The 12543-nt window shown below is 38.3% G+C and overlaps 2 protein-coding genes across 3 annotated transcripts in view; one reads left to right on the plus strand and one right to left on the minus strand.

Annotated features, from left to right (window-relative positions):
* The first annotated feature begins 337 nt into the window (after positions 1-337).
* On the plus strand, positions 338-2500 carry LOC143855531 (uncharacterized). Its single transcript, XM_077365685.1, has 2 exons — positions 338-493; positions 1701-2500. The coding sequence occupies exons 1-2, from the start codon at positions 422-424 to the stop codon at positions 2145-2147; spliced, it is 519 nt and encodes a 172-aa protein (XP_077221800.1). The 5' UTR covers positions 338-421; the 3' UTR covers positions 2148-2500.
* A 1331-nt stretch (positions 2501-3831) lies between these two features.
* The window catches only part of UPL5 (ubiquitin protein ligase 5), a 36427-nt gene continuing 27715 nt past the window's right edge, over positions 3832-12543 (minus strand). For both annotated transcript variants that reach the window (XM_077365686.1, XM_077365691.1), the window contains exon 4: positions 3832-4357. In XM_077365686.1, the coding sequence (XP_077221801.1) occupies positions 4094-4357 (264 nt within the window). In that variant the 3' untranslated portion in view covers positions 3832-4093. The remainder of the gene's footprint in view (positions 4358-12543) is intronic.

A 12543-nucleotide genomic window follows, 5' to 3' on the forward strand; every position in this document is an offset into this window, starting at 1 on the left:
TTAAATCAACCCCTCAAAATGATAAATCGACTCCCCATGTGTCTATCTCTATCATCTTTCTCTCTCTCTAATCCAGAGGAGAGAGAAAGACACATGAGGGAGTCGATTTATCACTCCCCAAACTTTTGAACTTTAAGGTATAATTGCTAGTTACCTTTATGCCATACTGCACAGAGCACAAAGTGAAACATCTCTCAAAGAGGTGATGGGTGATGTGAAAACCACGACCCCACCACTTAGCTTTCCTAGCAAAAGTAAAGCAATAAACAACCCCTCTAATTCATTCTTTAGCATTTGGGGCAGGCCTTGATGTCAGTGACATGAGATGTCAATTACCAGTGTCTTTCAGTGCCCACTCCTCTGTCACCTCCCTCTTCCCACTTGAAACCCTTTAACCCTCTATATATACTCCTCTCTAAACATGGTCTCTCATTCACCTCTCTCTCTCTCTCTCTCTCTCTCTCTCTCTCTCTCTCCAATGGCCGCTGTTGAGGTAAACCCAACTCAAATTAGCTTGGTTTCCTATTATTTATGTTTTGATTAAACATCAAATTGATCAGAAACCCCTTTAAATTTTATGTTTGATTGATCATGAAGCTGATCAGAAACCCCCTCAAATCTAGCAAATTTGGTAAATTAATCCAGCCTTCCAGGCGGTTGTATCGGCTAACACAATCCTTTGATACTAATCGTACGCATCGGATTGGTTACTTGATTATTTAGCTTGCTACATTTCAAGTATTGATCAGCATGATCGATCAATACTAATGCAAAAAGTTAACAACATCCAACGATGGAAACCGAATTGGGTAATTGATGAACTTTGTTATATACTGGTGACAAATGCCCCCTTCCTCTCCCGGTTTCAAACATGGCCACCTTTTCTTTTTGTGACATTTTTCCATAGTTATGAAACCACTAGGAGGGGTGACCCTCATAAAAAAAAAGGTGAATCCATTATTTTCCCTTGCTAAATTTCAATTATTGATCAGCACGATCGATCGGTACATGGCCACCTTTCTTTTTAGTGTTTTTGTGACATTTTTCCATAGTATGAAACCACTAGGAGGTGTGACCCTCATAAATAAAAGGGCGAATCCATTATTTTCCCTTGCTAAATTTCAATTATTGATCAGCACGATCGATCGGTACATTGTACCATTTTCCTATGTTGAGAATCGAATTGGGTAGGTGATGGTGTGGAGGATAATATCAACATAAAAGATCATGATTTATGTTAACTATATTCTTGTTATTTGCTTTGCATTCATCTACAAGAGTTCCTATCTTGCATTGGATTGATTAGCCATTATGTGTGTCACTAGTGATCTTGGACTTTTATTTTAAATTTTTTTTTTAGAAAATATTACTATATTCAAAACAAAAGATTAAGTTTACAAGTTCACATCAATGGGGAGAGAGGACCCATCCGTAGTAAATGGAGTCTCTCAATGCCCCAGTCATCTGCTACATCATTCGCACTCCTAGGAATATGAACAAAAGAGAGGAAGCTATCGTTAATCATAGAACGTAATCTTACCCAAAAAATTTAGCTAATCTTCATGGACCAATTCTCGTGCCTTGAACCCAAGAAATGTCTTGGGAGTAACTGATTTAATTTTCTTATAGAACTTGGTTATATATATTAAGTTGCGACATTTTTTTTTTTATTCTATTATGAATCAATCATGGTTTTGTAGACTCAATCAGCAACAACGGCATTGCCGGAGACTACCCCGACTGAAGAAGTAGAAGTGGAGGCACCCGCGGCGGAGACGGCGGCTGAAGCGCCAAAGGAAACAACGGCCGATGTTACCATTACCGAGGAAGAGACCAGGGCACTGGAAGTTGAAGCTCCTGTTGAGAGTGAGACTAAAGAGATGGTAGAAGGGGCAAAACCAGAAATAGAAGAACCAGTAGTAGAAAAGACTGAAGAAGAGACCCCTGAGCCAACCGTCGAGGCGGAGACCCCTGAGCCAACCATCGAGGAGGAGACCCCTGAGCTAACCGTCAAAGAGACTGTGGTGGAAACTCAGGATTTGGTCGAGGTGCCGGAGGCAATTCCAGTGGCGGAGACAACAGGTGAAGAAGAGAAACCATCTGAAGAAGTTAGCAAGGAAGTCCCAGTTGAGAAGGTTGAAGAATAGATTGTGTGAAGGTTGCCTCTGGTTTGTGGTAGCAAGGTTTATGTAGGGGGTGTTTTAAGATTGGATTTTAAATTGTTATGTTTGATTAGTTATCATGGATATGAGATGGAGAGGAATTTTTGAAGTTAGAAATAGAATTTAACCACTTGGACCCACCAAAGACAGGATGCCACTTGGCAGAAAATTATTGGCAGTGAAGATGTAAAATGTATTTATCTGTCTCTATGTGCATTGGGAGATGGCTATAACTAGTGGCTTGTGCTTTGGGTGTGTTGGTTCAGAGGGGTTGAATTTGGTATGTTGCATTTGCTTGTAAGATAGGGATGGATGGTAATAAACAAAGTTTTTCTCTCTCTCTCTCTCTCTCTCTCTCTCTCTCTCTCTCTCTCTCTCTCTCTCTCTCTCTCAATTTTATTTTATTTATTAACTCTCCACTTGCTAGTCACATGATATGAACATGATGGGAATGGGCAAAAGGAAATGATATCAGCACTGCCATGTTTTGATATTTCTGCGGAAGCTTCTTGTCTCTTAGTTTCTGAAGGGCTGTCAAGAGGTTATTACAGTTTACAAGAAGCTCTGAAAAGCAAATTAAAAAAGAAAATACAAGCTAGGACCGCGGAAATATCAAAACATGGCAGTGCTGATATCATTTCAAGTGGCTACAAATTTGCAACCTAATGAGGCTGCAGGGGTGTGTATCTTGAGAATAAATGGTGTAAATAATGAGGTATGGTTACCACTTACCAATTTATAATCTAACGGGCAGGTTATTTTGGGAACAAATGGTATACTAAGAATTTGAAGTAGAAAAATGATTTATAAATTTGCAACCTAATGATTTTGGGGGGAGGGGATATTTTGAGAATAATGGTGTAAACAATGAGGTATGGTTACCAATATATAATCAAACAAGAGGGATATTTTGGGAGCAAATGATATATGAAGCACTTGAAGTGGGGTTACATTGGAAGAAAATTGAAGAGAGAGGGAATGGATTTGGATTTGGATTTAGATGATAGCGTATTAGATATTTGAAGAGAATTAACTTTACCTGAAATCATGGGTCACAAAGAACTGACATTTACACAGACTATGTCCCATTGCAACATAAAAAATATGATGCAACTGACATTTACAAATTGACTGATTTGAATTTTTCTTCTACGTGGACCCCATCATAACATCATGACAAAGTGGGAAGCTTCCATCTCTTCTAAATCCTGCATTCATGCTTTAAGAAAGCATATATGATGAATTTTGAGTCCAATAATCAGGTTTGGAGTCAATTGATTATCAAAATATAAAAGGAATACGGCCTTAATTTTGAGTCCCATAATCAGTTTTGGGCTAACAATCGGTTCTAAAAATCCAAAACAAACAGGACCTATGAGAACCATGCCCATGTGGGATTATCACATGATGTTCTACAAGATCAAGGGTCTTGATCTCACATATATGCTCCACATGCTACCTTTGGGACCCAAAAAGTTCCATTTACCATTGATCTTTCTGCACAGCCATTCTCTTGAAATTTTTAGCTACCAAGACAAGATACAGGCTCAGATTGATAAAATAAATAGAGTTTCACAGCCACAAACTTTATTGAAACAGCAAAGACAACTGCCTGGTAATCTATGCTTTCTGCATTTCCTTTGTGCAATACAAGACTTACCAAAAAACAAGAACGAAAGAAAGCCCCTGCTCTACTTTTCATAGCACAATCACAAAATACATATACCTACAGAGAAGCCTTTTCAAATTGACACTCTTCCTTTCTTGGTGATCAGAGAACCAGCAAACATTGCCTTTGTTTCAGAATAAGTACACAGAGAAAACAGCCACAACTTATTTACCCCTTAATATAGAAATAAGTTTAGGATTCAAACAAAAAACTGTACAAAAAAATAAAAAAGTTCTTATGTACCCAAACCAGTAATGGGAATTCACCAAGTGCCAAAGCTGGAACTCACATGATCTTGGGTGATGAAACAGAGACGATCCTGCATTACGGCCTGAGATGAATACCGAGGAAGACACAGGCGATAGAAGCACGTGCGCGAGGAAGGGAGACGGTCTTCGGAGTCCAATTCCTTAAAAATGTATAACTTTGAAGCCAAGCCAGAAAAACCATCTACCGGTAAGTGATTCACAGAAGTCCAGAAAAAGAGAAGTTTCCTTTGCTGCTCTGCTGACATACCCTCCAATACCTACAACATGTTACACAATAACTGATTATGTAACTGAATGTGAACGAGAACGTTTGAAATTGTTTATCAAGTATGAAAAAATGGACTTATCTACTAATTACTAAGCAAGATTTTGCTTATGCAGTTGGTGTGATTAGTCACTTTATGTAGTTCATTGGGCTTCTCACATCAAGACTGTGAGAAGAATTCTTAGAGATCTCCAGGTCGTGTCCTCACCGTGTCCTTGCCAAAGCAGAAGTGATAAAAAAAATTCTGCCAATCCTTCGTGGTCACATACATATTAAAGCCAATTCCAACACAGTTTTAGAAATGCTTTTCATTTTTATTTTTTCAACAGTAACAAAGAGGGATGCATCAATGATTGAACATGCATAAATGTGGGTCGAGCAGGCGTATGGTACAAAGGAAATAAAAATAGGAAAAACTACAAAAACAGTGCCACGAGAATTACACTGATGGAAAATCATTGCATCTAACTAGACTTGGCATTGAAACTAGCACTCGACACTAGCACAAACTACGACTAGAACTTCTACTTACTATTAGAATCACTCACTCTAGCATGCCACTGCATGGGAGTGGAAGCTAGAGAAGCAGGGTCTTAGATAGTAAAGCCTTGGACAATAATAAAAAGAAGTAAGAAAAGAAGCGAAGCACAGTCCCAGAGGCACATTAGATGGAAAATCATTGCATCTAACTAGACTTAGCATTGAAACTAGCACTCGACACTAGCACAAACTACGACTAGAACTTCCACTTACTATTAGAATCACTCACTCTAGCATGCCACTGCATGGGAGTGGAAGCTAGAGAAGCACTGTCTTAGATAGTAAAGCCTTGGACAATAATAAAAAGAAGTAAGAAAAGAAGCGAAGCACAGTCCCAGAGGCACATTAGATGGAAAATCATTGCATCTAACTAGACTTAGCATTGAAACTAGCACTCGACACTAGCACAAACTACGACTAGAACTTCCACTTACTATTAGAATCACTCACTCTAGCATGCCACTGCATGGGAGTGGAAGCTAGAGAAGCACTGTCTTAGATAGTAAAGCCTTGGACAATAATAAAAAGAAGTAAGAAAAGAAGCGAAGCACAGTCCCAGAGGCACATTAGATGGAAAATCATTGCATCTAACTAGACTTAGCATTGAAACTAGCACTCGACACTAGCACAAACTACGACTAGAACTTCTACTTACTATTAGAATCACTCACTCTAGCATGCCACTGCATGGGAGTGGAAGCTAGAGAAGCAGGGTCTTAGATAGTAAAGCCTTGGACAATAATAAAAAGACGTAAGAAAAGAAGCGAAGCACAGTCCCAGAGGCACATTAGATGGAAAATCATTGCATCTAACTAGACTTAGCATTGAAACTAGCACTCGACACTAGCACAAACTACGACTAGAACTTCTACTTACTATTAGAATCACTCACTCTAGCATGCCACTGCATGGGAGTGGAAGCTAGAGAAGCAGGGTCTTAGATAGTAAAGCCTTGGACAATAATAAAAAGAAGTAAGAAAAGAAGCGAAGCACAGTCCCAGAGGCACATTAGATGGAAAATCATTGCATCTAACTAGACTTAGCATTGAAACTAGCACTCGACACTAGCACAAACTACGACTAGAACTTCCACTTACTATTAGAATCACTCACTCTAGCATGCCACTGCATGGGAGTGGAAGCTAGAGAAGCACTGTCTTAGATAGTAAAGCCTTGGACAATAATAAAAAGAAGTAAGAAAAGAAGCGAAGCACAGTCCCAGAGGCACATTAGATGGAAAATCATTGCATCTAACTAGACTTAGCATTGAAACTAGCACTCGACACTAGCACAAACTACGACTAGAACTTCTACTTACTATTAGAATCACTCACTCTAGCATGCCACTGCATGGGAGTGGAAGCTAGAGAAGCAGGGTCTTAGATAGTAAAGCCTTGGACAATAATAAAAAGACGTAAGAAAAGAAGCGAAGCACAGTCCCAGAGGCACATTAGATGGAAAATCATTGCATCTAACTAGACTTAGCATTGAAACTAGCACTCGACACTAGCACAAACTACGACTAGAACTTCTACTTACTATTAGAATCACTCACTCTAGCATGCCACTGCATGGGAGTGGAAGCTAGAGAAGCAGTGTCTTAGATAGTAAAGCCTTGGACAATAATAAAAAGAAGTAAGAAAAGAAGCGAAGCACAGTCCCAGAGGCACATTAGATGGAAAATCATTGCATCTAACTAGACTTAGCATTGAAACTAGCACTCGACACTAGCACAAACTACGACTAGAACTTCTACTTACTATTAGAATCACTCACTCTAGCATGCCACTGCATGGGAGTGGAAGCTAGAGAAGCAGGGTCTTAGATAGTAAAGAAGTATGAAAAGAAGCAAAGAACAGTCCCAGAGGCACATTAGATAAGGAAACTAAGGAATAGTTAGAGAAAATAAAATTATAATCATGAAAATAAATGAGAATGTCGAAACATTCATTGATTCTACTATTAAAAAAACCTGGTCTTTGCTATTTGATATATGAGAAATGAGAAATGATAAATATGAAATAAAGAAGACAAACATTCATTGTTTAGCACATGACATGAGTCACGGAATCATCCTTAACATCAAACATCCTATAAAGCTAGAAGCATAATTCATAATTCATAAATCATTATATTCAATGTAGTTCTTCAATTCCCAGTCGACTCACTTGAAATGCACGACATGATTTTTCCATCAATAATTACTAAAGAAAAATCGAATAAAAATAGGGAAGTGATATTTACTCCCCTTTTCATCACCAGGGACACCTAGCGTCAGTGTATCAATGGCAAAAAGGGGGCTCATGTACTTTATGTCAGAAAAATCCAGAGGCTTTGATTGCAAAGTACACTGGCAAATGGGTGTCCCTGTGATAAAAGGGGCATAAAAAATATAGAAAACATCTCTAATGTGTTACATGGATCCATCTACTTTTTGTATTTTTGTCGCGCCAACACTTGTGGACACTCCTCAATGCGACATGACATGACATCCCTACTACCTAGATAATATGTATGGGTGAATTGTCTTTGGTGACATATTACGAAAGTACTGTGTCGACACAGTAAAATGAATCGATTATTTCTTAATTGGTAATGATTAGAATTATATAGATACGTTCAAACATTTGGTTTTTCTTTATTATTTTCTGTTAAAGATAATAAACTTTTTTATATTCTTTATTAGAATCTATCAAAAAAAAGAGTTTATTAGCCTATATGGAGTGTCCGTGTGTCTTGAATTTTGAAGTTAGCCATCTCAGACACTTGAGGACACTTCAAAACTTGCCACACTTCAACACTTGGCACCCGTATCATGTGTCTACGTAACACTGCTAATATAGCTCACAGTTCTCTTGTTCTAAATGGAGAATATTAGAAATCTGAAACTTCTGACATTAGATGAGAGAACTTGACAAGGTGATGAATAGTTGTGTCTAACACGTGCAGCTCAGGATTCTTCCCTGGGAGTGGGGAACCTCGATTCCCCAGTTCTCGAATCCGAAACGGGAATCTTCTCGAATCCCCAAAAACTGGGAATCCCGGTTCGGATTTGCCGGAAACCCGATTCTCACGTTTGGGAATCGCGATTTATGATTCCCCGAAAATGCGATTCCCACTTTTGGGAACCGCGGTTGATTATTATGTGAAACATGATTTTCTGGCGATTCCCAGAAGATTCCTTGGCGATTCCCAACTCCCCAACGATTCCCGGCGATTCCCAGGCGACTCCCCGGCGAATCTCCTTTGACTCTCTGGTGACTCTCCAGCGACTTCATGATTCCCGCTTCCGACGATTCTTGGGGCCTTCGATTCCCGCTTTCGATTCCCGCTTTTGATTCTTGCTCTGGCAACCTTGGTAAATCTTCATTATATTAGCGAAAGCAATTCAATTGGGTGATTAAAACAAAATAAACCACTTTGATGTTTTAGTTGCCACTACCTCTAGCTGAATTCTTTACTACCTTGATGAAATCTACAGAGCTAGACATAAATCATAAATCATAATACTGAACAAAAGCAGAAAAAGTTAAGTTCAAACAACACATTGTGTCCCTGCTACATTTCTAAAATAGGAAATATGAAGCTTAAACATTCAATGAGGCGTAAGCCACACATTTTTCGCACTTTATGTAAGCCATTAGGCATTGCAGTATAAACCTCATAATGCAAAAGATTATATCCAGTGTAGTTACATTCAAACATTTGGTTTTTCTTTATTATTTTCTGTTAAAGATAATAAACTCTTTTATATTCTTTATTAGAATCTATAAAAATTAAAAAAAAAGAGTTTATTAGTCTATATGGAGTGTCCGTGTGTCTTGAATTTGAAGTTAGCCATGTCAGACACTTGAGGACACTTCAACACTTGGCACACTTCAACACTTGGCACCCGTATCATGTGTCTACGTAACACTACTAATATAGCTCACAGTTCTCTTATTCTAAATGGAGAATATTAGAAATCTAAAACTTCTGGCATTAGATAAGAGAAATTGACAAGGTGATGAATAGTTGTGTCTAACAGGTGCAGCTCTAACAGTGTAAATCTTCATTATATTAGCGAAAGCAATTCAATTGGGTGATTAAAACAAAATAAACCACTTTGATGTTTTAGTTTCCACTACCTCTAGATGAATTCTTTACTACCTCGATGAAATTTACAAAGCTAGACATTCATAAATCGTAAATCATAATACTGAACAAAAGCAAAAAAAGTTAAGTTCGAACAACACATTGTGTCCCTGCCGCATTTCTAAAATAGGAAATCATGAAGCTTAAACATTCAATGAGGCGTAAGCCACACACTTTTCGCACTTTATGTAAGCTATTAGCCATTGCAGCATAAACCTCATAATGCAAAAGATTATATCCAGTGTAGTTGATCATGAAGCTTAAACATTCAATGAGCCGTAAGCCACACATTTTTCGCACTTTATGTAAGCCATTAGGCATTGCAGCATATACCTCATAATGCAACAGATTATATCTTTCTTTGAGGAAATTGATGATATAGTTCTTGACTCTTCTATAATGTTTAAGCATGTGAGGAGATCTGCTAATTCAGATGCAGACTCCCTAGCAAGGGGTGGTGTTTTTAGGTCTAATTTGATTATCTCCCACCTTGATTTTGTATTTTCGTTTTTTCTCTCTCTGTAATTTGCTTGAACCATCTCGGTTCGTCTTTTAATATATTCTCATTTTTCCGTCTAAAAAACAACCATCTCGGTTCTTCAATTCCCATTTGATTTAATTTTCCACTTAAAACACATGACATGAAATTTCAGGTAATTACTCAAGAAAAATCAAGTACAACTTTAGAAAAATGCTTTAAAGGGTTACATAAATACTTATAGTATTTGTCTTTTTTTCGGTGCCAACAATTGGGGACATTTGGACACTCCTCGACACAACATGACACAACTAGATCAAGTATGCATGAATTGTTTGAGTGACATTTTTTTTAAAAGAAAACAATCGTCTTAGTGACACCCTTCTTCAATTTTTTTATTATTAGTTTGAGCAAAAGAGAGGGTGTCAATAAAAACAAGATTATAAAGTTTCCATTTTGATATCTACACGGACCGTAGTCACCCTACATGTTCTCCTAAGTAATAAAAAATAACGACACTCTCCGTCCCTGAAAATCCTCCATGACTGCCTCCAATCCTCCCTGAAAATTCTCCAATGCCTCTTACTGCTGGCAGCTGCTAAACCTCCTCATATATATTAGAGTGGGGCAATCATAAGAACAATGAAGTGAAAAGCATGTCTTCAACTTGGAATAAAACCTTGAATCCACAAAGGCGAAATCAATAAAATGAATTGCATTCGGAGAGAAAATTAAACACGTTTTGGTTAAAATGCAACACTTATAAATGACTCCCAAAACCCTAATGGCTCGAAATAAGAATGTTAAACATGTTAAAACAAGCAATTAAGGGTATTTTAGTCAATGTACACAACACACATATATAAATTAATTTTCGTGTGGAGAGAACCCCAACACTCACGCACGCTTCTCTCTAACTCTCTCTTCACTGTCTCTATTTCTTCTTCTCTTCGACCCTTAATCTCTTTAAACCATGTAATCATCTAACATGGCATTAGAGCAAAAAGTTGAAGTGTTCATCCCTCATTAAAAAGGTACTACGAATCTTTTCTCTGTCTTCTTCATCTTCTTTTTGTTCTCTTTTCTTTATTTCAATCCTAATCCCCAAACCCATCCCCCAAACTCAATTCCCAAACCCAAATCCTTTCCGTCCCATAACCACCACCATTAGAAGTGACCTCCATCAAAACACCTCAAAATCCTTCCCTAATCCCTTGCCTAACCCTAACCGCACAAATCTAAGCCATTTTTATGGGTTTTTATTTCCTAGCCTCTTCTCTCCACCCATATTTAACCCTAGTCGAACCCTATCCTTACCCCAGGAAAAATTTTCGCCCCCCCCCCCCCCCCTTGGGACCCATTTTGTCCTATTCTAATCCTAAACCCTAACCCTTTTTCTCAACCCTAGTCCTAGTTTCTATATGTGATCTTTTGTGAAGAGTATCACCTAGGTTAGTGATTCCATCATATCCTAACCTTATTTTGTTTTCAAATCAGCAACCTACTTGCATCTATTCATGATCTAGATTCTACTCTTCTTGCTTACTTCTTTTTGTTCGTGGTTCCAAGTGTTTGGTTCTTATTGCTAATGTTGTCGGATATTCGTTGTGGTGATTTTTAGTTGTTGGTGATTTTTTATTGGTGATTCTAAGTGTCGGTTGGGATTATTGATGTGGATTGAATCGTATCTGGAGTGGTTTTGTGGTTGTTGGTGATTTATTGGTTGTTGTTGTTGGTAATGGTTGTTGCTGGAGCAGCTTGGGGTGATTGTGGACTATTGTGAGTGGTGGTTGTTGGCTACTTGATAGTGGGTGATTGTTGATGGACAGGTTGATTATTAGTGGTGATTGTGGGTTGTTCACTAATTGTGGTGTTGATTATGTTTCTGTGACCTTTGTGGTAGTGGTGTTATTTCTCTTGGGTTGGTGATTGACCCGGTATGTTATTTGTGGTTATTGGATGTGTTATAACATTCTAGTTGTTAGTTGATTGCTCTTTGGGTTCGTCGTGGTGTTTTTGTGTGGTGTTTTTGTGTGTATTGGAGATTGCTTTTTCTTTGTTGGTGCTATGGATCCAGTTGATTTATCTTCACAGCAACTCGGATCCATGAAAGTTGATGAGGTCCCTGCTTCATCTACGGTTCACTCTACTCACTATTCTCATGCGGAGGCCCCCATAGAGGCTCCTATCCAGATGACATCTATCAAACTTAATGGAAATAATTATCTGGCATGGAAGAGGGATGTTCGTATATATCTTCTGGGCGGGGAAAGGTTCGTTTTCTTGAGCAGTATTGATGTGATCCAGGGGGAGGGGGGAATAGAAGATAGAGTTGAAAAGAGAAGAAGGGGAAGAGAATAAGAGTAAAAGAAGGGAAGTGTAGGAGATTAGAAAAAAGAAGAGGGAAGACAAGCAATTAGAGGGGAAAATAGGAGAAGAAGAATAAGAAAAGAAGAGAGGGAAGAAGAAGAGGGATATGGGAGAATCTCAGTTCTCAATTCATTCATTCATCATCAAAATCTAAAAACTCTAATACATGAGGCCTATATATAGGCAATTAAAATAACCTGGAAATAAAATAACATGAAAAATAAAATTCCTAAAAACTAAAACATGGAAAGAAAAATCATAGAAGCTAAATGACATGGAAAATAAAATCCTAAAAGTTCTAATGGGCAAAGATGCCACTTATTGGGCCTACAATACGCATCATTCTCCCCTTGTTGAAAAGAACTCGCCTCGAGTTCTAGTCCACCTGGATCAAATATATAAATGACCCACTCTCGCAACATGAGTAGAAGGCCGTTGAAGTCACATCTGATATAGGCCATCAAAAGCGGTCCATCCAAGTGCAACAAACTGGAAAAGTGGCCATCTGGCTGAGGCCAATCATAGACTATAAATGGTGACTCGGAGTAACTGCATAAAAGATATCGACCCTGTCAAATGTAAAATCCACAGGCATCACCATATCCACATGAACAACGTCTGCCAAAACCTCCTCTGTAACAGTGTGACCATCAGCA

This window comes from Tasmannia lanceolata, unplaced genomic scaffold (assembly GCF_043159265.1).
Source record: "Tasmannia lanceolata isolate RefF3 unplaced genomic scaffold, GAP_Taslan_0.1 ptg000003l, whole genome shotgun sequence".
Lineage (NCBI taxonomy): Eukaryota > Viridiplantae > Streptophyta > Magnoliopsida > Canellales > Winteraceae > Tasmannia > Tasmannia lanceolata.